Source organism: Hyla sarda, chromosome 2 (genome assembly GCF_029499605.1).
Source record: "Hyla sarda isolate aHylSar1 chromosome 2, aHylSar1.hap1, whole genome shotgun sequence".
NCBI lineage: Eukaryota > Metazoa > Chordata > Amphibia > Anura > Hylidae > Hyla > Hyla sarda.
Genome location: NC_079190.1, coordinates 481,647,723 through 481,675,134, shown reverse-complemented (window position 1 = coordinate 481,675,134; position 27,412 = coordinate 481,647,723). Strand labels below are relative to the sequence as shown.

Below are 27,412 nucleotides of genomic sequence, written 5' to 3'. Positions count from 1 at the left end.
TATGTGGCCCTAAACTGTTGCCTTGAAATACGACAGGGCTCCAAAGTGAGAGCGCCATGCGCATTTGAGGCCTAAATTAGGGACTTGCATAGGGGTGGACATAGGGGTATTCTACGCCAGTGATTCCCAAACAGGGTGCCTCCAGCTGTTGTAAAACTCCCAGCATGCCTGGACAGTCAACGGCTATATGGCAATACTGGGAGTAGTTGTTTTGCAACAGCTGGAGGCTCCGTTTTGGAAACAGTGGCGTACCAGACGTTTTTCATTTTTATTGGGGAGGGGGGTTGTATAGGGGTATGTGTATATGTAGTGTTTTTTACTTTTAATTTTATTTTGTGTTAGTGTAGTGTAGTGTTTTTAGGGTACAGTCGCACGGGCGGGGGGTTCACAGTAGTTTCTCGCTGGCAGTTTGAGCTACGGCAGAAAATTTGACGCAGCTCAAACTTGCAGCCGGATACTTACTGTAATCCTCCGCCCATGTGAGTGTACCCTGTACGTTCACATTGGGGGGGGGGGAATCAGTGCAAAACTACAACTCCCAGCATGTACGGTCTATCAGTGCATGCTGGGAGTTGTAGTTTTGCCACCCGCTGGAGGCTCCGTTTTGGAAACCGTGGCGTACCAGACGTTTTTCATTTTTATTGGGGAGGGGAGGGGGGCTGTGTAGGGGTATGTGTATATGTAGTGTTTTTTACTTTTTATTTTATTTTGTGGTAGTGTAGTGTAGTGTTTTTAGGGTACAGTCACACGGGCGGGGGGGTTCACAGTAGTTTCTCGCTGGCAGTTTGAGCTGCGGCAGAAATTTTGCCGCACCTCAAACTTGCAGCCGGATACTTACTGTAATCCTCCGCCCATGTGAGTGTACCCTGTACGTTCACATTGGGGGGGGGGGGGGGGGGAACATCCAGCTGTTGCAAAACTACAACTCCCAGCATGTACGGTCTATCAGTGCATGCTGGGAGTTGTAGTTTTGCAACAGCTGGAGGCACACTGGTTGTGAAACACAGAGTTTGGTAACAAACTCAGTGTTGTGCAACCAGTGTGCCTTCAGCTGTTGCAAAAGCTACAACCCCCAGCATGTACGGACAGCGGAAGGGCATGCTGGGTGTTGTAGTTATGCAACAGCTGGAGGCATACTACTTTGGCTGGGGATGCTGGGGATTGTAGTTATGCAACTGCTGGAGACACACTGGTTTGCTACTTAACTCAGTGTGCCTTCAGCTGTTGCAAAACTACAACTCTCAGCAGTCACCGACAGCCAACGGGCATGCTGGGAGTTGTAGTTATGCAACCACCAGATGCACCACTACAACTCCCAGCATGCACTTTAGCTGATTGTGCAAGCTGGGAGTTGTAGTTACACAACAGCTGAAGGTACACTTTTCCATAGAAAGAATGTGCCTCCAGCTGTTGCAAAACTACAAGTCCCAGCATGCCCATAAGGGCATGCTGGGAGTTGTGGTGGTCTGCCTCCTGCTGTTGCATAACTACAGCTCCCAGCATGCCCTTTTTGCATGCTGGGAGCTGTTGCTAAGCAACAGCAGGAGGCTGTCACTCACCTCCAACGATCCTCGCTGCACCAGGTCAGTCCCTCGTCGTCTCCGCCGCCGCCGCTGCTCCTGGGGCCCCGATCCCAACAGGGGCGCCGGGGATCGGGGTCCCCAGCACCCGGGGTGCACGTCCCGCACCCGCTCACGTCCTCCGGAAGAGGGGCGGAGCGGGTTGCGGGAGTGACACCCGCAGCAGGCGCCCTGATTGGTCGGCCGGTAATCCGGCCGACAAATCAGGGCGATCGTGAGGTGGCACCAGTGCCACCTCACTCCTGCAGGCTCTGGCTGTTCGGGGCCGTCGGAGACGGCCCCGAACAGCCTGTAATTCCGGGTCACCGGGTCACTGGAGACCCGATTGACCCGGAATCCGCCGCAGATCGCTGGACTGAATTGTCCAGCGATCTGCGGCCATCGCCGACATGGGGGGTCATAATGACCCCCCTGGGCGATATGCCCCGATGCCTGCTGAACGATTTCAGCAGGCATCGGGGACCGGCTCCGCTCCAGATGGTTGCGGGGGGCCGGTAAAACACATGACGTTCTCATACGTCATGTGTCCTTAAGGACTCGGAAATGGAGACGTATGAGAACGTCATGTGTCCTTAAGGGGTTAAATCAACTGGTGCCAGAAAGTTAAACAGATTTGTAAATGGCTTCTACTACAAAATCTTTCCAGTACTTATTAGCTGCTGAATACTACAGAGGAAATTATTTTCTTTTTGGAACACAGAGCTCTCTGCTGACATCACGAGCACAGTGCTCTCTGCTGACATCTCTGTCCATTTTAGGAACTGTCCAGAGCAGCATGTGTTTGCTATGGGGATTTTCTCCTACTCTGGACAGTTCTTAAAATGGACAGAGATGTCAGCAGAGAGCACTGTGTTCGTGATTCAGCAGAGAGCTTTGTGTTCCAAAAAGAAAAGAATTTCCTCTGTAGTATTCAGCAGCTAATAAGTACTGGAAGGATTACATTTTTTTTTTTAAAATAAAAGTAATTTACAAATCTGTTTAACTTTCTGCCACCAGTTGATTAAAAAAAAAAAAAAAAAAGCTTGCCACGGGAGTACCCCTTTAAGGGTTGAACCTACCACTTCTGTTAAACACATTGTGGCATCCAAGAGGTTAAATTGGCAGGATCCAAGGTAACCGATTCTTGCAGAGCATGGCTTTATATTACAGCTAGAGATGAGCGAACTTTCAGTAAATTCGATTCGTCACGAACTTCTCGGCTCGGCAGTTGATGACTTATCCTGCGTAAATTAGTTCAGCTTTCAGGTGCTCCGGTGGGCTGGAAAAGGTGGATACAGTCCTAGGAAAGAGTCTCCTAGGACTGTATCCACCTTTTCCAGCCCACCGGAGCACCTGAAAGCTGAACTAATTTACGCAGGATAAGTCATCAACTGCCGAGCCGAGAAGTTCGTGACGAATCGAATTTACTGTAAGTTCGCTCATCTCTAATTACAGCCAAGCTCTCACAGGTACAATGGCCACTACCCACTTGTTCAGAATGTACGCTCAATTGTCATGTTGTATACACCAATGGTAAGGCCTCCAGCTGTTCCCAAAATAAAAACTCCCAGCATGCAAAACTACAACTTCCAGCATGCCCGGACAGCCGTTGGCTGTCCGGGCATGCTGGAAGTTGTAGTTTTGCAACAACTGGAGGACCACAGTTTGGAGACTGTTCACACACAAGACTTAACTCTTACCTGAGGGAGGAGGCGGACGCTGCGGGGGTGCAGGGCGTGGCGGTGGGGCGCCAGGTCTTGGTGGTGGTGCCCTTTTAGGTTCCAGAGACAAAGATTGCGCCTCCTTTAGAACTACCGGCTGGAAGTCTACCGGAGAACCTATTAATAAAACACAGGAACGTAAGAGCTACCTGAAATATTGCAGCATGTCGGCTACATGTCAGGTCAGCTCTGCTTGGTAGCAGGGCATTCTGGGTTTTGTAGTTATAAGACAGCATGCACATGTCGTTTTAGCCTCAGATTTCTACTGTGGATTCTCCGAAAATTAGACAGTGGATTTTCTTAAGGCGATTTCAACTCATAAAAAAAAACGAGACTTAAAGGGGTATTCCAGGAAAAAACTGGCTCCAGAAAGTTAAACAGATTTGTAAATTACTTCTATTAAAAAATCTTAATCCTTCCAATAATTATCAGCTGCTGAAGTTGAGTTGTTCTTTTCTGTCTGGTAACAGTGCTCTCTGCTGACATCTCTGCTTGTCTCGGGAACTGCACAGAGTAGAAGAGGTTCGCTATGGGGGATTTGCTTCTAAACTGGGCGGTTCCAGAGAGAGGTGTCATCAGAGAGCACTTAGACAGAAAAAAGAACAACTCAACTTCAGCAGCTCATAAGTACTGAAAAGATTAAGATTTTTTTTAATAGAAGTAATTTACAAATCTGTTTAACTTTCTGGAGCCAGTTGATAGATAGATATATATATATATATATATATATATATATAAAGTTTTTTCCTGGATAACCCTTTTAATAAGTGTAAAAATAGATAAATTGGTACTGTCACTTTAAGGGTCTATTCACACGTACAGTATTCTGCGCAGATTTGAGGCGCAGGATATGAAGCTGTGTTCAGTCATTCAGTTTACATTGAAAATTGCAGCAGAAAATCCTGCACATCAAATCTGCGCGGAATACTGTACGTGTGAATAGACCCTAAAGCATCATCTTTGTCCCAGCTGAAGTACAGGCTGGGACGAAGCCTAGTAAGTAAGGGTAGGACTACTCCTGTCCTATCAGACTCCTGTCTAAAAAAACAGAAAGGAGGGGGTTACAGACCAGCTAGAAGCTACATAGTTAGTATCTTTGAAAAAAAAGACATACGTCCATCAAGTTCAACCAAGGAATTGAAGGAAAGGGGTATATGATTGGATGAAGATACACAGCACAGAAGACTCAGGGAGGAAGTGAATGCATGGTGAGTGAGGGCGGACTCAGTGCTTTTCTCGGACACGCCCATTCCTGAGCAGCGGATGTCAGAATGAAGGAGCAGCAGAATGGAGGGATCTGTGAGCCAAATGCAGAAGCTAGACACATAAAAAGACATGTAAAGCATCTGCGTGACCTAGTAGGTAACATATAGGAGCAGTATTATTTTCTGTAATATGACAGGTACGCTTTGAAGACTGTAAGCAATTGATAAAGAAAGGATATAGGAAATTGATATAACTTTTCATCATAAAATGAATAATCTTTATTGGTGGCTAGTAGAGATGAGCGAACTTACAGTAAATTCGATTCATCACAAACTTCTCGGCTCGGCAGTTTATGACTTTTCCTGCATAAATTAGTTCAGCCTTCAGGTGCTCCCGTGGGCTGGAAAAGGTGGATACAGTCCTAGGAAAGAGTCTCCCTAGGACTGTATCCACCTTTTCCAGCCCACGGGAGCACCTGAAAGCTGAACTCATTTATGCAGGATAAGTCATCAACTGCCGAGCCGAGAAGTTCGTGGCGAATTGAATTTACTGTAAGTTCGCTCATCTCTAGTGGCTAGCACTGGCTCGCCTATATAAAATGTGGAAAACCTACATGTACACAAAGCAAGTCTCCGGAGCAGTGTTTCCCAACCAGGGTGCCTCCAGCTGTTGCAAAACTACAACTCCCACAGCATGCCCGGACAGCCTTTGGCTGTCCGGGCATGCTGGGAGTTGTAGTTTTGCAACAGCTGGAGGCACCCTGGTTGGGAAACACTGCTCCAGAGCATATATTAGTACATTGTAGTACTGGTTCTCTATAGGGGGGGGGGGGGGGGGGGAGAAAAGATGTGACAATATAACAAGGTAACAGGATTAGGGTATGTTCACACTACGGAATTCCCGCGACATTCTGCTCACGGAATTACGTGCTGTGAACATAAACATCAGTGTGAATGGGTTTCCGCGAGACCCGTTCACACTGCGGAATTTCAGCGGCGGACAATTCCGCCGCTGAAATTGTTCCGTGCAAAGAAAGACCATGTTCATTCTTTGCGCGGAAGTCCGCGAACACTGCATAGCCGTCAATGGTGACGGCGCGGTGCCGCGCGGTCCTAGCGCCGAAGTATTGCGGCGGCGGCCGCCAGAATGGAATCTCCGCTCGCGGAATTCTGCGAGCGGAGATTCCGTTGATTATCCGTAGTGTGAACATAACCCTTACACTACCAGGTACTGACAGTCTAGTCATACAATGACGTACTATACCTTGTGAAGAGGTAACTGGGGGTCCCGGAGTCTTTGCAGGTGCCCGGCTTGGACGTACAGGCAGAGCAGGAGGGGGTCCCTCTGGCATGGTAGGCGACGGGCAAGGACTTGAACGAGGAGAAGAGCTCGGGGATGACCCCATAGTGGAGGATGATGATGGCTGCAAATGCTGAGGAAGAATCTCCTCTACCTCTGCGCTATAGTCATCCACGTCACCTGGGGGATGAAGAGACACCGGGTCACATGTCTGGAAATACATTATCCCTTGTACAACGGCTTATAGAAACAAACATTACAACTAAAATGCAACTCCTTTAGGCCAACTTTGGCCTTTGGGGGACCAAATATTATTTTTTGGGGGGAAGGGGGTGGGGATTATTCTTCCTATAAGGAATTCATATAAAGATCCCAGTGTGTCTACAGCTGTTGCACAACTACAACTCCCAGCATGCCCTGACAGCCAAAGGCTGGGAGTTATGGTTTTGCAACAGATGTAGACAAAGTGCTGACCCATAGAGGACAGTTCTGTTACTGCACACTTGTCCTCTAGACCAGCAGTCTTCAAACTGTAGCCCTCCAGCTGTTGCAAAACTACAACTCCCAGCATGCCCGGACAGCCAACGGCTGTCCGGGCATGCTGGGAATTGTAGTTTTGCAACATCTGGAGGGCCACAGTTTGAAGACCACTGCTCTAGACTATACAAAGGGCTGAAGGAATTTTTTTGATTTTGCTTCACTGAAGTCGGGGCCATAATCTTTTTTTATTTTTTTATTATTGCAGTTGTATGAAGGTTTTTTTTTTTAATTTTTTTTTTTTGTCGTGTTTATTAGTACGATTTTGGGGAATGCTCAGCGCAAAATGGAAGCGGGTGCCGGCTTGCCCATCCATCTAAATGCTATTTAGAGCAGTAAGCTGTTTTATTAGCACAAGACTGCTGACAAATGCACTTTAAGGGGTTAACCCCAGAGTATAACTCAAAACTATTAAGTCACTGGAGGACGATTCTGCTCTGCCAATATTTTTTTTTTTTTATAGCTCTTGGCCTTAACCCCTTAAGGACCCAGCCCATTTTGGCCTTAAGGACTCAGACAATTTTCATCCACAGACTAGTATGAGGGCTTGTTTTTTGCGCGACCAGTTGTCCGTTGCAATGTCCTCACTCACTTTACCATAAAATGTATGGCGCAACCAAAAAAATACTATTTGTGTGGGGAAATTAAAAAGAAAACCGCAATTTAGCAAATTTTGGAAGGTTTTGTTTTCACATTTTACAATTTACGGTAAAAATGACATGTGTTCTTTATTCTTTGGGTCAATACGGTTAAAATGATACCCATGATAACATACTTTTCTATTACTGTTGCCCTTAAAAAAATAAAAAAAAAAACGCAAACTTTTTAACCAAATTAGTACATTTAAAATCCCGCTTATATAGAAATTTTTCTATATAAGCGGCGGTATAAGGGCTCATTTTTTGCAACGTGATCTGTACTTTTCATTGATACCACATCTGCATATATAAAACATTTTTTTGAATAAAATGTAAAAAAAAAAAACTGCAATTTTGGAGCGTTTTTCTTTCCGTACAGTATCACTAATATTATATTTTAATAGTTCACAGTAGAAAAAGTAAGGTATCAGCTCACTACTTGTAGTATCACGTGTTCCCGATGTAATCGCACAACACACCTCTCCAGCGGGAGCTTCGGACGGATCTCAGGGGCCGAGTCCCCAGGTGAGACAATTGGAGCAAAAGGAAGAGGTTGCCGGCTCCCAGACTGGGTAAAAATTGTAGCTTTATTGTATCCCATCTTAAAATCCAGTGCACAGAAGATGAATAAAAACATGAGAGAAGAGCAAGACACAAACGCACCGACGCGTTTCGACTTAACTGTAAGTCTTAGTCATGACTAAGACTTACAGTTAAGTCGAAACGCGTCGGTGCGTTTGTGTCTTGCTCTTCTCTCATGTTTTTATTCATCTTCTGTGCACTGGATTTTAGATGGGATACAATAAAGCTAAATTTTTTACCCAGTATGGGAGCCGGCAACCTCTTCCTTTTGCGCCAATTATATTTTAATAGTTGGGATATTTACACACGCGGCGATACCAAATATGTTTATAACATTTTTTATTTTATTTTATTTTTTACACTTTTTGGGGGTGAAATGGGGAAAATGGGACAATTTACGTTTTTATTGGGGGAAGGGTTTTTCAAAAAATTTTTTTTTACTTCTTTTACTTTTATTTTTACACTTTAATAGTCCCCAAGCGGATTTCTAATACTGTTCAGTGCTATGCATAGGACATAGCACTGATCAGTGTTATCGGTCATCTTCTGCTCTGGTCTGCTCGATCTTAGACCAGAACAGAAGACCCGTGGAAGGCAGCAGAGGCAGGTGAGGGGACCTCCGTCTGTCGTTCTGGATGATTGGATCTCCGTGGCATCGCTACGGGCAATCCGATCATCCATTTTAGTGACCACAACGCTGCAGATACCGTGATCTGTATTAATCACGGGATCTGAGGGGTTAATGGCGGACATCCGTGCGATCGCTGATGTCGGCCATTACCGGCTGTTCCCTGGCTGCTATCAGCAGCCGGGACCTGCCACGCATCGTCCTGTAAATGTACGTCCTGGTGCGTTAAGTACCACCGCACCAGGACGTACATTTACGTTGTTAAGGGGTTAAAGGGGTATTCTGCCCACAGACATCTTATCCTCTATCCCTATAAACATGAATGGAGGGGGTGTGGCGTGAAGTCACGTCTCCGGCCGTCCAAACCCAGCATTCTAAACATACTGTTGCACGGAGATCGCAGGGGAGTCCCAACGGCAGGACCCCCACAATCAGTTATCTTATCCCTTATCCTTTGGATTGGGGATAAGATGTCTGTGGGCAGAATACCACTTTAAAGAGTACCTGTCACCAAATAAAACTTTTAATATAGTTTTCCTTGTGTAATTAGCAGACACTTTCCTATTCACTTGCTTTTAAAATTGTCAACATAAATGTTTAAATTTTTTTATAAAAACGGCCACTAGGTGACTCTGTTCTGTTCCGTGCCACAATTAATACAGGGAGTTTGGTCTCCTCCCGGCCTGGCAGGAGACCAAACTCAGGAAGAGTTTCTCTGCACCAAGCTTCATTGACAGCTGCACAGAAAGTGAAAGCTCCACAGATTCTCACAGAAAGCTGCACACACTGACAGCTGCAGGAGAGCCTCCCTGATAGCAACACAGACTGAAACATGCACAGAGCCTGAGGTCTTCTACTCATCACAGCACTGCAACCATGTGAAGGGCGGAAGTGGTCCCCCAGCAGGCTTCAGTGATGTCATGCCTACTTTCTCCTGCTGGGAAATTGCACTATGCGAGCAAGAAGAAAGGTATGATATACAGCTTTTTAAAGCTCTGAATTTTTTTTAAGGGCAGGAGGGTTGTTAGGAGTAGTTAGGGAACATAGTCTGGGATAGTTGAGAACAGTTTATTGATGACAAGTACTTTTTAATAGTATTATGCCATTATGGCATTTGCACATCATAAAAGTGGGATTCAGACTCTAGTTGTTGGAGGACATTGCCCGATCCTGTACTGCAGTGTTTCCCAACCAGTGCGCCTCCAGCTGTTGCAAAACTGCAACTCCTAGCATGCCCGGACAGCCAAAGGCTGTCCGGGCATGCTAGGAGTTGCAGTTTTGCAACAGCTGGAGGCGCACTGGTTGGGAAAGCCTGCGGTTAACATTAGTGATAGTTTAGGTTACAGTGATCTTGGACTGAGCACCTTCCATATCGAAGTCAGCAGCGACCTCCGCGTCTTCTCCCAGCAGTGTGGAGCTTGTAGAACAAGGCATCGATATGGTTATCCTCTCCAAACTCAGCTCCTCCTCCACCTCAGCTACCCAGTCCGGGTTCTTCAGCTGAATACTCATCGTCTTCCCCAATACCTGCGTGGAACAAGGAATTATATATTACAACCACGGCTAAAAGAACATTAAAGGGGTACTCCACTGGAAAACATTTATTTATTTATTTATGTTTAAATCAACTGGTGCCAGAAAGGTAAAACAGATTTGTAAATTACTTCTATTAAAAAATCTTAATCCTTCCAGTACTTATTAGCTGCTGAATACTACAGAGGAAATTATTTTCTTTTTGGAACACAGAGCTCTCTGCTGACATCATGACCACAGTGCTCTCTGCTGACATCTCTGTCCAGAGCAGCATATGTTTTCTATGGGGATTTTCTCCTACTCTGGACACTTCTTAAAATAGACAGAGGTGTCAGCAGAGAGCACTGTGGTCATGATGTCAGCAGAGAGCTCTGTGTACCAAAAAGAAAAGAATTTCCTATATATTATTCAGCAGCTAATAAGTATGGGAAGGATTAAGATTTTTTAATAGAAGTAATTTACAAATCTCTTTAACTTTCTGGCATCAGTTGATTAAAAATAAATAAATAAATAAATAAAAAGGTTTCCACCGGAGTACCCCTTTAATGTTGTTCTAGGCTTATTATGATTTCTAGACGGCACCGAGACGGCGCATTCATTATTCACCCTCCCTTCGGCTTCGAAAAGTAATAAACCTCTCGGAGACGGCACGGGAGATTTTTTTAATATTCACTCCATGAAATATTACTCAATATCCAGTATTATTGCAAAAAGCGAGGGAGGAGGTAAAACCCTCAGGCGGGATGGAAGTTAAATCAACATGAAACTCATCAGTAATGGTTCTTTTCATGAGCGCTGAATGGAGTCGGTGCGTGGCAATGCCAAGTGTGATTTACTGCAAATGGCAGGAAATTGATTTCGGCTGCGCGGCTTCTACAGGTGGAATGAGGACTTTGTGACCCAGAACTTGTGGTACAATGGGCGCGGTCCGGCTGCTCGGTAACTGGCCACCTGGTACAAAGACGGAACTGTTCAGCCATGAGTTTCAGCAACTGCAGATGGCAAAATCATGTTACCATTGGCCGCCACATGCAGCTGTCATCATATCTGGTTCTGCCCTAAGGGTTAATGCGCAGCTACAAGATGCTGATTTACACTATAAGTGCTCTGGATAATGTAGCAAAGGAAAAGGTCCTGCACCCATAACAGAGTGGAGGATTTTTATTATTTTCTTTAGGAGGCGACTTATTGGGAGAAATTAATGGAGGGCATCTACCTAATAGGAGGTTCTCTACCAACCTAACTCCTGAGGGCTTTAACCTAAAAGAGAATTCCCTACCTACATGCTTGCCTACTGGGGGCTTCTACCTAATAGGGTGGGGGGATTACCTACCTACTGGAGCTTCTAACTAATAGGGGGGGGGGGGGGGGAATTACCTAAATACTGGAGCTTCTACCTAATTTTGGGGGGGGGGGATTACCTACCTACTGGAGCTTCTACCTAATAGGGGGGGGGGATTACCTACCTACTTGGGGCATCTACTAAATGTGGGGGAATTACCTACCTACTGTGGGCTTCTACCTAATAGAGGGGGGGAGGGATTTCCTTCCTAACTACTGCTTCTACCTAATGGGGGGGGGGGGGAAATTCCCTACCTAACTACTGGAGGCTTCTACCTAATAGGGGGGGGGGATTCCCTACCTAACTACTGGGGGCTTCTACCTATTGGGGGGGGGGGATTCCCTACCTAACTACTGGGGATATATCTTAATTATGAGTGTTAGTGAGGGTGTCAGGTTAGACTTCTGCCCTAAAGTCTCACAAAGTCTAGAGCCACCTCTGCTTTCACAGAACAATAAAAAAATATTTATTATTGCTATCAGTGAGTAAAAAAAAATAAAAAAATAAAAATGTGGTACTCGTACTCTGTCTTAAAAAATAGGGTATCGGGACATCCCAATAAAAATATGGCTGCACAGAATAGTGTGTTCGGTTTTCATCAAATAGCCTTAAGCACCAATTCTCCATGTTGTATCACATGCACCGAGGTCGATCATGAGGGAAAGTGTGCAAGCAGAAGTTGCTACTAGACTAGATCTTAGAAATGTCCGCTTGATGTCAGTGAATGAGAGCACTGCTCCTGTCCTGATCCAGCCTGTCTGACACAGCTGCCATAGGTTTTCATGTATGCCCTTTCACCATTTTGTTACTATGTCAACGTGATTTGTCAGGGAGACTCAGACCCCAAGCAATCTGTAGAATGAGCCGGGAAAAGTGCGTGCTTGGCGCGTTCTCTCCCTGCTCGGTTTCACATGACCAGAACAGACACGTAACGTAAGTCCATGGGACCGTCCTGTGCACATAGACACAGGGCGAGAAGAGAAACGTATAGCTGATTGGTCAGGGTTCCTAGGACATGCCAAAGGTTTTTGTAATGACAGGAATCCTTTTATCAAACTATGTGAGAGAAAAAAGTGAGAGATTTTCCCACAGCAACCAATCACAGCTCAGGTTTCACTTTACCTCAGCTCGTTAGCTGAGCTGTGATTGGTCGCTGTGGGAAAATCTCTCTATTTTTTCTCTCACATAGTTTGATAAATCTGGGCCTAAGGCCCAGATTTATCAAACTATGTGAGAGAAAAAAAAAAAAAGAGATTTTTCCACAGCAACCAATCACAGCTCAGCTAACGAGCTGAGGTAAAGTGAAACCTGAGCTGTGATTGGTTGCTGTGGGAAAATCTATTTTTTCTCTCACATAGTTTGATAAATCTGGGCCAAAGGCCCAGATTTATCAAACTATGTGAGAGAAAAAAAAAGAGATTTTTCCACAGCAACCAATCACAGCTCAGCTAACGAGCTGAGGTAAAGTGAAACCTGAGCTGTGATTGGTCGCTGTGGGAAAATCTCTCTATTTTTTCTCTCACATAGTTTGATAAATCTGGGCCTTAATGTGTATTCAGCATGGAGCAAACAACAGTATATACACCTATGCACATCTCTCTTCAAAGTGCACCATGCATTAACTCAAGAGTTGCCCCAACCAGGGTGCCTCCAGCTTTTGCAAAACTACAACTCCCAGCAGCCAAAGGCTGATCAGGCATGCTGGGAATTGTAGTTTTGAAACAGCTGGATGCACCCTGGTTGGGGAACACTGGGTCGTCATAATGGTTTGTGCATTAAAGGAGAAGTATCAAGAAAAAACCTTATCCACTATAGGGAGAATAGGGCATAAGTTTTAGATTACGGGGGTCCGAGCACTGGAGCCCCCCACAATCTCCTGTTTGGAGCCCTGGCTCTTTTTCACAACAGCGCGTCACGACCCCTGCCCAAAGCGGAACCGCCACGCCTCCTCCATATAGCTCTATGGGAGAGCCGTTCTGTAATCTTCGGCTCTCCCACACAGCTATATAGCGGGGGTGTGGTGGCCCCCGCTTCGGGCAAAGGTCGTGACGCACCGTTGTGAAGGAGAGTCGGGGCTCCAAACAGTAGATCGTGGTGGGCTCCAGCACCCGGACCCCTGCGATCGAAAAACTTATCCCCTATCCTTTGGATAGGAGATAAGTTATTTTCCATGATACTTCTTCTTTAACTAGTACCTGTTAAAATTAGTAATAGTGAATGCTGGGAGTTGTGGTTTTGCAACAGCTGGAGGCACCCTGGTTGGGAAACACTGCACTAACTACACATCATAAAACAAAAAACAACAAAAAACAAACTCACCTCAACACCATTAAGGCTTAGAGCATCAAGAGCAGAACTGCCCTCAAGGAATGTAACCCACATTTTATCCTCGACAAACCTGCAGATGGATAAAATGGTTATTTCACCTTGTATAACTGCTTGTACTGAAGCCGGATAGAGTAGATCCACATTGATTTAGTCAGAAATGAGCTTTGTGATTTGTTTTTTGGGAGAGGAAAGGAGTGGCTGGAGACTGAACCATCAGACAGCCTTGTCTGATGGAACTGACACTGAACGGCATCAAGCAGCTTGCGATGCATGAAAATACATGCAAACTGCAGAAGCATAAGTGCGCATTTTTTATTATTATAATTATATTAACAATAATATTATACAATTATAATAATTTATATAATATTTATAATAGTTTTATTTTTTAAGTAAAAAATAATTACAAAAACGTTCTTATAGCCCATAATACATGCAATTCAATATAAGAAAATCTAAAAGATATAAAGCAGCGGTCTGAAAACTATGGAACTCCAGATATTGCAAAACTACAACTCCCAGCATGCCCGGACAGCCGTTGGCTGTCCGGGCATGCTGGGAGTTGTAGTTTTGCAACACCTGGAGGATCACCGATTGGAAACCACTGATCTAAAGGAACTTTAGGGTGGGTGCTTAAAGGGGTATTCCGGGACTTTTTTTTATTTGACTATGCTACAGGGGCTGTAAAATTAGTGTAATTCATAATATAGTGTCTGTACCTGTGTGTGACGGTTTTCTCACAATTCTTCTGTGATTTTCACCCCAATATTTATTTTTACCAGCATACCAAAATGACTGCTGTCTCGGATTTTTCCCAGCTTGCAATGCGGTCGAGACCTGACTCACTAGTCAGCTGATGACAGGGAGCCTGTCTGCTTCAATGGGTGGAGGGATCAATCTGCAACTAATGCAACAGCTGGAGGCACCCTGATTGAAAACCACAGGTCTGCAGCTCATTTATGTTTCAAAGGGTGGGGTGGCTGATGTGTGGGAGGGAGGAAAATGGAATTGTGGGATTTGTAGTCAAAAAAAGAACAGTCAAACAGGAAATACTAGTTCACAAAAAGCTAGCCACAGTATTATGGTAATTTCATAACTTAGCCATTTGGCCCCAAGACAAGCGCAGATCCTTCCTAAGCATGTCCATTACTGTCTGCCAGGTATGTACTAAAATCACCTTATGGTGGAGAACCCCTTTAATGACTGACAGGCAGATAGTGTAAGAGGACGGGGGGGCTCCGCTATGTACATTAGCTGGGGTGCAAAACAGTGCAACTACACAATATCCAGAAAAAAAGCACTACACACTGTATGTTTTGTGGTAGAAAACATGATAACATTGTAAAAACATTTAAAAACACCACAAGGTAATTTTTTGAGGGGACAAGACGCTCACCCGCCAGAGCACATAAGAATATGATGTAGACAAAATAAGTACAACCCTCCACAGTGACAATAAATAATGACTGACAGGCAGGACACCACTGCGGTCAGTGACTAAAGGAGCGGCACTGTGTGCTATGTCAGCTGCAGACGTTACGATCTCCAACTACGAAAAGCTGAGTGTCAGCAGCCGAAGATGGGACCACCTGACATCGAAGCCCAGCAGGAAGAGAGGGAGGTATGTATAAGATTTTTTTATTTATGTTTTTATTATTTTTATTTTTAATTTTATTTGCAAGCCTGTGCAAATAAGGGCTTATTCCCATTGCTGTTAAGCTCCGGTAAATGGAGCTCCATCGGAAGGACAGGAGTTGAGCAGAGGGAAAAAAAATACTCCTATTTTTTTCAAGTCAATTAAATCTGTCGGGACCCGGCAGTTTCGGTTGTGCTTCGACCCAAAACGGGTTAGAGCACGACGACAGTGTGAACTAAGCCTTAAAGGGGTACTCCGGGGAACTAAGCCCATAGCCCGTCCTTTCCCATAGCCCATCCTTTCCCTCTCACCAACCTATTTGTCTAAATATCATTCATTAGCTATATAGAGCAGTTTCCCTCTTTCAGCTGTCACTTACATGAAGGGAGTGAGAGAAAGACATCATATTCAGATCCTCTGAATGTCTCTTTGCAAACCCCTCAATGAGACCTAGCCCCCGCCCTCCTGGAAGACAAACACCACGTGATTTCTGACTTGACAGCCTCCCCTCCCCCTCCCTGTGTGAGGATTTTGCCGGCAGAGATTCCTGCTGCAGATCTTATCACTGACTGCTGCCATTCAGAGCACAGCATGATTTATTGCTGGGGGAAAGATAGCTTAAAAGAAAAAGACATGTTGTGGGTGCTGCGGACTGTTTACAACAACACAGCATGCATACAGATAGTGAAAGCAATTGGCTGGCAGCCATTACACAGAGCAGAACTGATTTCTTGGAGTTGTAGTCTGGGCTGCAAGCAAGGAAAAAGAATATTCAGGAGACAACAGGAGCTGGCAAAATCACATGGAGAACTACAGGGGACACAGAACAGGTATTGTGATGGCTTTGGGGCATTTTTATTTTTCTTAACCTCCCAGGAGCACCCCTTTAATCCTTTAAATTTGCTTTGATATCCTGCTGCAGAAACATTTTTAATGAGATCAGCCCTGGTCTCACCTTAGCCTAACAACTTTCAGATGTGAGAGTTCGAGTCAAATTTAGGCAAAAGGTGGTAGATTTTACCTTTCATACTCAGTCATTAGGCTTTGACTAAAGATAGAGAACTCTAACCTTATAAGTATGACCTCTCCGTAGCCGGCAAACTGCTGCAGCAATTCATCAATTAGGTTATCGTCAAAATAATTATCTTGCGAGGATGTGCTTTGTATGGAGACCATGACTGTCCCGTCAGGAGGCCCCTGGGCTGCAATAACCTCCTTATAGATCTTCTGTCTCTCTTCTGCTTCAGTTTCAAATATATCTATATCCATCAGTGCAACAACAGGCCTGGGAAACAAGACAACGACAAACTGTGTCATCGATGATGATGATTATACAAATATATTGGTTGAAAGGAAAGTAACATTTGGCTTTGATCCTTACCGGTGATCAGAGGTTTTCAACTCTGCTCTGCCATAGTGCAACAATGTACCTGGATTCCAGGTATAAGGAATGTTCCTCCTTTCTTGTATACTTGAGTTTAGGAGGTCTAAATCTTCAGCTGAAGAAACAGAGACATAACATACACACATCAACTCTGTCATGCAGTTTTGTTACTTGATATGAATGTATGGGTTACTATGCTTTGTGTTCATAGTGTATAATTCTCTGTCCATGTTGTATTGGTTGGGGGTTGATAGAGAGCACATGCCTCTGCTCTTAGAAAAAGAAAGGTTTAGCTGTCTGTCAAGTTATGTACCCTCACACATAAGGAGGACAGAACAAGCTCTAGTAATTGTAAACCAATGTCACCTCTGCACATCTAAAAGGTGGGGATATGCCAAGAATACTATGGGATAACTATATGATGGGTGGGGACACCCCCAATTATGAGGTGGAGATCAATGGCCCCCCTGAGTAAATGGACTGGTAGCGCACATGTTCGGCCACAGCTCCGTTCACTCTCTATAAGACTTCTGAACATAAATCAGAATCTGACTGGGCGGCTGTCAAGCATATGCACTACTGTCTCCATTATTCTGATCTGTGGGGGTCCTAGTGGTCAAATCCTAACTGATCAGCTACTTACCCCCTATCCTGGGCACTGTGTAGATTGGTGCATCTGTAGGTTGTCTTACCAAAGCTCAGCTAGTAGGCAATTTACTGCACCAAATGTCACTTAATTTTCTATTAAAGAGATACAAGTTCTTCCTGTATCTGAGAATTCATGACTGTATGAGTGAAATGTCACGTGATCCCTCTTGGTTCTGCTGAATGGCTGAGAGGGATAACAGCGAGATGAGCCTGAGTCAACTTATTAACATTTACCAGGTCAGCAACATAGTGGCAGAAAACGTTAAATGAGCTGGAAAGACCAAACCCAGAGGGAAGCACAGTACAAAACAGAACAAGAATCAGAGCAATCAGAGCAAGCATGGGTAAAAGCAAAATGGCAAAAAAGGACAAAGTATAAAATCTGCAGGTGCAGGCAACGTCAGGTCACAAGCACAGGGAAAACAGTAAAAAGGAATGCTAGTGAAATAATAAACCACAATCACGGGAACTCAACTAGTTAGATGCCTGTTTAAATATCCCAGTGCCGGTAGGTGTGAGTGTTGGGGCTAAAAATGATTGGCAAGGTGCTCTCGCGTCCTCTTAGCCTGGGCCGGACACATCAAAACACAACGAATGGTCCCGGTACGTATGTTACAGTCACTATCATTTTACATAACTTTTCCCTTGTCATTAGTTGTGATTGGTGAAGATTTGGGAGAAGAGAATACAAATGGGAGTACAGAGGAGCATTGCGCTCCTTCATCTGTGATTAGAAGAAACAACACAGTAAAATACCTGATCTGTCAAAAGGCCATTTTCTTCTCTTCCAGAGAATACGATCTGTCCATGCAGGGGTCCGACACTTTTCACTTGTGTCATAATCATCAGAGAATAAGTCATATTTATAGGTGGGTGCAAAATTAACTTTTCCTTCTAAGAAACCACGGAATACCTGAGTGTGAAAACATTTACATGTCATGGCTGACCCAAGATCAAGTACTAAAGAAAAAAGGAAAATACTTTGATTGTACTCAGTAAAATAAAGGCGCAAGGTAAGGCTCTGTTCATGGCATGCCTACCTCTGGACATAGCCTAACTGTGGCTCTGTGTTGAACACGATAAAGCAGGTGCAACCAGGATAACATGTATAGATGTCATATAGGCTGTCCCCACCATAACTTAGTGAACATTACTGACCCAATGGAGATTAAGAACCATGGTCATATATTTTATAGAATATTCTTGAATATAACTAGGGCTCTTCACATGCCTGGACAGTACAGTGTATGTACATAAATGCTAAGCTGACTTCATCCATTGGAATGACTGGCTAATATGCATTTCCACCTAACCCAGTTTTGTGGCGAAATAACCGTATGTAGGTAAAAAAAGCTTTAGGGTCCTATCCCATTCATATATACCGTAAATGAGCTTGTGCTCAGGACTCCCTTATTTTAGTCCTATAGTCATTGTAAAGTGGTACCTGCTCTGGAGCAAGAATACATGATGGCCCATTTATTTGAATAGGCACCATTTATTAACTTTACAGCTTTTGGTTTATCATATGTTAGACTTGTAGTATTGGGCTGATTGCCAGCAAGTCTGTATTTAGAGGAGTGGTCTAAATCTAATAAGCATTGAATTTAAATTGTTGTCAAATGGCTAGATCTCTGCTTGCTGTCTCGTTTACCCCAGAGGTTGAAAGCTTGTGCTGATCATGTGCTACTCACGGCTGCACTGCTAGGACCCTGACACAGCAAGCAGAGAGCCTAAATTGATAAGAATTGTAGATAAGAAGTATCCTAGAAACTTACCAAATCTTTCATTTTGCATTTCATGTAAGCTGCTGTAGTTTTGACAGTATAAAATGCTACAGTGGCCTTATTGTTGAGCTAGTGAGAACCATGTGCTGAATGGACTCGAAACTCATCAAATAGTCATACCTGTCCGCCATTCTTTTGGTTAATCAGCTGATCTCCAACAATGAGAGAATCCCAGCTCTGATTCCGGATCAGCTCCTTGACCTCTTCATTAGCCATGTCAATGCGATAGTTAAAATCTCCGCACCAGAAGACATAGTCATGTGAAAATAACATTCTCCCCTGGTGGAAACAACATCAGATCAAATCAATTCCAGCATATTCTGTATGATCAACAGTGTGGATGGGAGAGGATGAGAAGTGTGAGAACCACGAGGAAAGAAGATCCAGCTCACAAAAACTTGAAGTTAAAACGTAGCTTTTACTGTGTCATGTTACAAGTTAAATAAAGATGAGAAGTGTGGACAGAAAGGAGAAAAAGAAGGAGAAGAGGATGAAGTGTGGACAGAAAGGAGAAAAAGAAGGAGAAGAGGATGAAGTGTGGACAGAAAAGAGAAAAAGAAGGAGATGACGTGTGGACAGGAGATGAAGATAAAAAAAAATGGAGGAGAGAAATAAGTGTGGACAAGAAAAGGAAATGAAGGAGAAAAATAAGTAGAGGAAGACGTGTGGACAGATGAAGCAGGGTGAAAAGGAGACAAAAAAAAAAAAAAAAAGACGTGTGGACAAGAGAAGGAGATGAAAAAGGAGAAGTAAAAGGAGAAGAGAAAGAAGTGAGGGCAGGAGAAGGAGATGAAGCAGGAGAAAAAGAAGAAGAAAAGGATGCAGCGTGGCCAGAAGAAGAAGATGAAGAAAAAGCAGAAGTGTGGATAGCAGTAGTGTGGGTTGAAAAAGAAGTAGGCAAAGAAGTGTGAATGGACAAGGAATAGAAAAAAGAAAAAAGTGTGGACAGAAATGAAGGAGAAAAAGGAGAAGAGGAAAAAGTGTGGACAGAAGAAGGAGATAAAAGAGAAAACAAAGAAGAGGAGGAAGATGTATGGGCAGGAGAAGGAGATGAAGCAGAAGAGCAAGAAGGATGGACAGGAGAAGGAGAAGAGAATGTATTGTGGACAGAAGAAGGTGATGGAACTAGAAAAAAAGAAGAAGAGGAAGACATGTAGACAGGAGAAGGAGATGAAGAAAAAGAAGAAGAGGAGAAGAAGATGAAAAGGGAGAAAAAGAAGAGGAGAAAGAAGGGAGGAAAGGAGAAGGAGAAAAAAAAAGAGGAGAAGAGGAAGATGTGTGGACATGAGAAGGAGATAAAGAGGGAGAAAAAAGTGTGGATAGAAGAAAGGGATAAAGTAGTGAGGTGGGAAAAGAAGTAGGCAAAGTGTGAACGGGACAAGGAGAAGAAAAAAGAAGTGTGAACAGAAGAATAAAAGGAAGAAAAAGAAGAAGCAGGAGTAGTGTGGAAGAGAGATAAAATAGGAAACTAAACAGGAGGAAAAGAAGTAGAAGTAGTGTGGGAGATGGAGAAGAAAATGGAGAAGTGTGGACAGGAAAAGGAGATGAGAGAAGAACGAGGAGAAGAAGATAGCCCTGCTGCCCCTTACCATTGGGAAGCTAAGCTTGCGGGCAATTTCATGATAATCCTCATTTCTCTCTTTTACTTGGGACTGCCCAGCTGCAAAGTGACTGCAGACGAAGCAGAGGCTGGTGGTGTGGAACAACATTCTGATGGCCACCGCACCTTTGTTTCCCGTGGCTCCCCCCATACCGGTCTTCACTGTGTCTACAGCAACATCTCTGTACAGCAAAGACAAAAAAAAAAAAAAAACCTTTAGATTAAAGACACGGCAGTCAAGTCAACTACTAACCGGTATAACATATAACCGACCTGATGAAAGGGGCGTGCTGGGGTCTTATGAATACGAAGAGGCAGACGCCGACCAGCTGCTCCGAGGCTAAGAGGACATATTTATTGTCCCTGGAGATGGTCTTCTGAAGCTCCACGGCCCACAGCTTCTGGTTGGTTGTGCTGTAGATACAGATAGATATATATATATATATATATATATATATATATATATATATATAGTTAATAGCCAGAGAGAAGCAGATGAGAACCATGATGGGGAACACAAAGCAGAATTTGTTTGATACTACAGGAAAAATCCTTTAAAGGGGTTTGATTATTATTATTTTTTTTTTAATGAACTGGTGCCAGAAAGTTAAACAGATTTGTAAATGACTTCTATTAAAAAATCTTAATCCTTCCAGTACTTTTTAGGGGCTGTATACTACAGTGGAAATTCTTTTTTTTTTGGATTTCAGTGCTCTTTCTTTTTTGGACCACAGTGCTCTCTGCTGACATCTCTGTCCATTTTAGGAACTGTTCAGAGTAGCATATGTTTGCTATGGGGATTTTCTCCTACTCTGGACTTTTCCTAAAATGGACAGCAGAGGCCAGCAAAGAGCACTGTGGCCGTGACAGAAGAGAAATACAAAAAGAAAAGCATTTCCTCTTTAATATACAGCAGCTAATAAGTATTGGGAGGATTAAGATTTTTTAATAGAAGTCATTTACAATTCTGTTTAACTTTCTGGCACCAGTTGATTGAAAAAAAAAAATAAAAGAAAAAAAAATAGTTTTCCACCAGAGTACCATTTTAATCCTGGGATCACATGGGCGACATATCAGATATTCTGAATTATCAGACTTTTCTACAAACACATATAACAGATAAATATAAAGATATAACATTGTAACATGCTAGATCAGTGGCCTCTAAACTGTGCACCTCCAGATGTAGCAAAACTACAACTCCCAGCATGGCCGGACAGCCTATGGCTGTCCGGGCATGCTGGGAATTGTAGTTCTGCAACATCTGGAGGTCCAGTTTGGAGACCACTATGATAAACTAAAAGAACACCATAGATCTCCTGTATATGTCTATGAAGGAACAACACACAGTACTGTATATGAGAAACCCACAACTTCTGTGCCCACCTGGCATTGACAATGTTTCCTGCATTCAATTCCACCATCTCCTCAAACCCGATGGCAAATATATCAATAGGCCTGCTTCTTCTATCTGGAAGAGGAAGGAACATTTAGGATCGTGCATATGAATGACAACCATATCTGCAATGTCATTTGGGGCTACATCCCAGGTCAATACAGGCTATTAGCCTATGCTGGGTGACAACTCTTACAGTCATATTATGATAGTGCTATTTGATGTGGCCTCAGAATAACTCAGAAATTGCTTAATATATACATACACTGCTCAAAAAAATAACGGGGTCACTAAGATAAAACATCCTAGATCTGAATGAATGAACTAATCGTATGAAATACTTTCATCTTTACATAGATGAATGTGCTGACAACAAAATCACACAAAAATATCAATGGAAATCAAATGTATCAACCCATGGAGGTCTGGATATGGAGTCACACTCAAAATCACAGTGGAAAACCGCACTACAGGCTGATCCAACTTTATGTAATGTCCTTAAAACAAGTCACAATGAGGCTCAGTAGTGTGTGTGGCCTCCACGTGCCCGTATGACCTCCCTACAACGCCTGGGCATGCTCCTGATGAGATGGCAGACCTGGACTAATGCATCCGCCAACTCCTGGACAGTCTGTGGTGCAACGTGGCGTTGGAGGATGGAGCGAGACATGATGTCCCAGATGGGCTCAATCGGATTCAGGTCTGGGGAACGGGCGGGCCAGTCCATAGCACCAATGCCTTCCTCCTGCAGGAACTGCTGACACACTCCAGCCACATGAGGTCTAGCATTGTCTTGCATTAGGAGGAAGCCAGGGCCAACCGCACCAGCATATGGTCTCACAAGGGGTCTGAGGATCTCATCTCGGTCAGGCTACTTCTGGCAAGCACATGGAGGACTGTGCGACCCCCCAAAGAAATGCCACCCCACACATTACTGACCCACCGCCAAACCAGTCATGCTGGAGGATGTTGCAGGCAGCAGAACATTCTCCACGGCATCTCCAGACTCTGTCACATGTGCTCAGTGTGAACTTGCTTTCATCAAATTGGCCAATTTGGGTGTTCTCTGGCAAATGCCAAACGTCCTGCACGGTGTTGGGCTGTAAGCACTACCCCCACCTGTGGACATCGGGATCTCATACCACCCTCATGGAGTCTGTTTCTGACCGTTTGAGTGGACACATGCACATTTGTGGCCTGCTGGAGGTCATTTTGCTGGAGGTCATTTTGCAGGGCTTTGGCAGTGCTCCTCCTTGCACAAAGGTGGAGGTAGCGGTCCTGCTGCTGGGTTGTTGCCCTCCTACGGCCTCCTTCACGTCTCCTGATGTACTGTCCTGTCTCCTAGTTGCGCCTCCATGTTCTGGACACTACATTGACAGACAAAGCAAACCTTCTTGCCACAGCTCGCATTGATGTGCCTTCCTGGTTGAGCACTACCTGAGCCGCTTAAGTGGGTTTTAGACTCCGTCTCATGCTACCACTAGAGTGAAAGCACCGCCAGCATTCAAAAGTGACCAAAACATCAGCAAGGAAGCATAGGAACTGAGAAGTTGTCTGTGGTCACCACCTGCAGAACCACTCCTTTATTGGGGGTGTCTTGCTAATTGCCTATAATTTCCACCTGTTGTCTGTTCCATTTGCACAACAGCATGTGAAATTGATTGTCAATCAGTGTTCTTCCTGAGTGGACAGTGTGATTTCACAGAAGTGTCATTGACTTGGAGTTACATTGTGTTGTTTAAGTCTTCCCTTTATTTTTTTTTTGAGCAGTGTATATATCCACCAGACACTGGACAAGTAGCATCCATAGTCCCTATGAGGACTTTATTGTTTATTGTTAAGGAAATATGACTAGGATGTGTTGTAACTTCTGAACGTTATTACTTTCAATGGAAAAAAACTGCATTTAGTTATGGCAAAACATTACATCTGTCCTTTAAATCCCTGATCAATAGAGAAAAAGAGGCCACAGTGCAGGACACAGTCCTTAAAGGAGTAATGCAATGTAAGACACTTATCCACTATCAGCAGGATAGGGGATAAGTGTCTGATTGTGGGCTGTCCGTCCTCTGTGACCCCCCGTGATTACCCGTACGGGTACCCGGCATTGCCGCGGCTCTGCGCAGCTAATGCGTGTGTCGTCGACAACACGACCCCTCCATACAGCATTATAGGAGAGGCGGGGTTGCATGAATGCTTCATCACCACTTCTCCCATAGAGATACATGCTGCGGCCGACCGACCCCCCAGAGTTCAGACCCCTCATGATCAGACACTAACACCCTATCCTGCAGATCTCCTTTAATGGAGACCCTCTCAGCAGAAAAAAATCTAAAGTATAAGGGCCCATTCACACTACGAATGCCCAGCTGCCAGTATTAAAACAAAAACCTGGACTTACCTCCCATTGCTCCCCCTTTTGCTCCCAGCGCGGCCTTTGAAATCTCATCCTGCTTCTTCGGCTCATAACACTGCGGCTCAGCCAATCACTGGACTCCGCAATGTCTTGCCTTAGCTGGGGTTTGGCTGATCAGCAGTGTGAAGTATTGTCCAGAGAACCAGGAACAAGACAGGGGCCCAATACGCTACACTGACGCTCAGCCAATCCTTGGATATTGCCACGGTGATCAAATTACATGAGCGTCAGTCTGAAGAGTCAACCACAAGAAGCAGAAAGAAATCGCAACCAAGGCCGGGGAAGGTAAGTCCAGTTTTTTGTTTTAACGCAAAAAGCTGAATGCCACATAATCCCTTTAAAATTTTGATCAGTTTCGCTGCTATAGCCTTTTACTTTGTCCCTTACACGCCAAAATTTTGGTGGCTTCGTCTTCAGTCCTTATCTCACCTCTCCTGAACGAACTAAGATTATTTAAATGGGTACTTCGGTGCTCCAGCGTTATGAACATTTTGTTCCGAACGCTCGGAGTCGGAGGCCGTGATTGTGTCGTCACAGCCACGCCCCTTGTGCCATCACAGCCACGCCCATTGTGCCATCACAGCCACGCCCCTTGTGCCCTCACAGCCACGCCCATTGTGCCATCACAGCCACGCCCATTGTGCCATCACAGTCACGCCCCCTCCATTCATGTCTATGGGAGGGGGCGTGTCGATCGACACGCCCCCTCCCATAGACATGAATGGAGGGGGTGTGATGTGACATCATGAGGGGCATGGCTGTGACGTCACGACCACTGCCACAGGAGTGGTTTAAAACGCTGGGTGCAGCGGGGGGGGGGGGGGGGGGGGGGGGGGGGGGGGCAGCAGCGGTCCCCCGCAATCAGACATCTTATCTCCTATCCTTTGGATAGGGGATAAGATATCTAGTAGCAGAGTACCCCTTTACGACTCCCCCCCCCCCCACCCCTTCAACATCTTTTGGAGGCCCCAACGGCTGGTTCTGCTGAATCCATTGGGTTCCAATGACCTTGCTCTAATGTGTATGGTCACCTTCACACCATGCAGAACAATCGGATGACTCTCAGTTACCTTGGAACTCAGGAACTCCGGCAATTTTAGGAGCATCCAGCAGCCAATCAGTCAGCGTCTGATTCTTAAATGCGATGCTTCGGAACTGCTTCCCGCCATTCACATTCCAGGTCCCTACACAGATCCGGATTTTCCTGGGCTTGGCGTACCTGTAATAGTTCTCACACATGCTCCGTAATACTCTCGGAGACGCTACAAGAAACAAGACATAACCTAGTCAGTCAATCTCCACATGGGAATGGTGATGTACAAGGTAATGGATCACAGGCACAATGCGGTCTTACACTGAAGATCTTGGGGCTGACCATACATAATGAGGGAGATATAGCAATAGTATATAAATATGAACAAACATGTTGGCAAAAAATTAAGAAAAATGTATAAATAAAATGCATGTGCCATAATGGCCTAGATTTATCAATCTGTCTGAAGCCAAAACTACGGTATCTGGTTTTGTCCATAGCAACAGATCAGCTTTCATTTTACCAGATACGAAAGCTACGTGGTTATTGGTTGTTATGGGTAAAACCAGTTTTTATTTCAGGTAGATTGATAAAAGTAGGCTGTGTGTGTATAAAAATGTCTTGTTGATGTCAGAGGGGAATGGGCAGACTGGTTGGAGATGACAGAAAGGCAACAGTAACTCAAATAATCACGTGTTACAACCAAGGTCTGCAGAATACCATCTCTGAATGCACAACACGCCCAACCTTGAAGCAGATGGGCTACAGCAGCAAAAAGACCACACCAGGTGCCAATCAGCTAAGAAGAGGAAACTGAGGCTGCAATTCACACAGGCTCAACAAGATTAGACAATAGAACAGTGGTCTTCAACCTGCGGACCTCCAGATGTTGCAAAACTACAACTCCCAGCATGCCCGGACAGCCATCGGCTGTCCGGGCATGCTGGGAGTTGTAGTTTTTAAACATCTGGAGGTCCGCAGGTTGAAGACCACTGCAATAGAAGACTGTTGTCTGGTCTGATGAGTCTCAATTCCAGCTGCGACATTCAGATGTCAGGGTCAGAATTTGGCGTAAACAACATGAAAGCATGGATCCATCCTGCCTTGTATCAGGGGTTCAGGCTGGTGGTGGTGTAATGGCGAGAGGGATATTTCTTGGCACATTTTGGGCCCTCAGTACTAATTGAGCATCATTTAAATGTGACAGCCCGAGTGTGTGTATATTTACATAATATTTATATGTGTGAGTGTGTGTGCACAAGCCCTCAACCTTAAAGGGGTACTCCGGTGGAAAACTATTTATGCCAGAAAGTTATACAGATTTGTAAATTACTTCTATTAAAAAATCTTAATCCTTCCAGTACGTATCAGCTGCTGTATGCTCCAGAGAAAGTTACTTTCTTTTTGAATTTATTTTCTGTCCTTCCACAGTGCTCTCTGCTGACACCTCTGTCCATGTCAGGAACTGTCCGGAGTAGAAGCAAATCCCCATAGCGAACCTCTCCTGCTCTGGACAGTTCCTGACATGGACAGAGGTGTCAGCAGAGAGTACTGTGGACAGACAGAAAAGAAATTCAAAAAGAAAACAACTTTCTCTGTAGTATACAGCAGCTGATAAGTACTGGAAGTATTAAGATTTTTTAATAGAAGTCATTTAAAAATCTGTATAACTTTCTAGCACCACTTGATTTAAAATAAATTTTTTCCACCAGAGTACCCCTTTAAAGGTCTCAAAAAAAAAAAATCTGGGAGAAAACATGATGTTAATACAGTGGACAGTCTAGGTAACTATACCTGATTGTACCATGAGCTCAGATACTGACCATGCAGCAAGAGGGAAGGAAGAGACAGTCGGTTAATAGCAGAAAAAACACCCAAAAGTCTTAAAAATTATATTTAACATAAAAACCTGATTTAAACAAAAAGGTCACTTTCTGATGACACATTCCCGGTAAAAGGAACGAACTCATAAGGGCCCATTCATATGGCAGAGTATCCACCTAAAGAAAATTTGGGCAGATAATTTGTGTGGGGCAGGCACTGACTGAATCAGTTGGTGCTAGGACCACTCGAACATGCGCCATCTCTAGTGACAGCAATGTATAGTCAACTGGATTCTGCTGAATGACTTAAAGGGGTACT

The 27,412-nt window shown here is 44.4% G+C and overlaps 1 protein-coding gene across 8 annotated transcripts in view; it reads right to left on the bottom strand.

Annotated features, from left to right (window-relative positions):
* Positions 1-27,412, bottom strand: part of SYNJ1 (synaptojanin 1) — a 145,429-nt gene that overhangs the window by 34,072 nt on the left and 83,945 nt on the right. For 7 of the 8 annotated variants that reach the window (XM_056559478.1, XM_056559479.1, XM_056559482.1 and 4 more), the window contains exons 13-25: positions 27,065-27,088; positions 25,308-25,499; positions 21,812-21,896; positions 20,699-20,839; positions 20,415-20,607; positions 18,946-19,104; positions 17,798-17,954; positions 16,391-16,508; positions 16,079-16,294; positions 13,365-13,443; positions 9,535-9,697; positions 5,750-5,965; positions 3,260-3,397 (exon numbers count right to left, since the gene is read on the bottom strand). In XM_056559478.1, coding sequence (XP_056415453.1) covers positions 3,260-3,397; positions 5,750-5,965; positions 9,535-9,697; positions 13,365-13,443; positions 16,079-16,294; positions 16,391-16,508; positions 17,798-17,954; positions 18,946-19,104; positions 20,415-20,607; positions 20,699-20,839; positions 21,812-21,896; positions 25,308-25,499; positions 27,065-27,088 — 1,881 coding nt within the window. The remainder of the gene's footprint in view (positions 1-3,259; positions 3,398-5,749; positions 5,966-9,534; positions 9,698-13,364; positions 13,444-16,078; positions 16,295-16,390; positions 16,509-17,797; positions 17,955-18,945; positions 19,105-20,414; positions 20,608-20,698; positions 20,840-21,811; positions 21,897-25,307; positions 25,500-27,064; positions 27,089-27,412) is intronic. The other variant, XM_056559481.1, reaches the window with a different exon arrangement.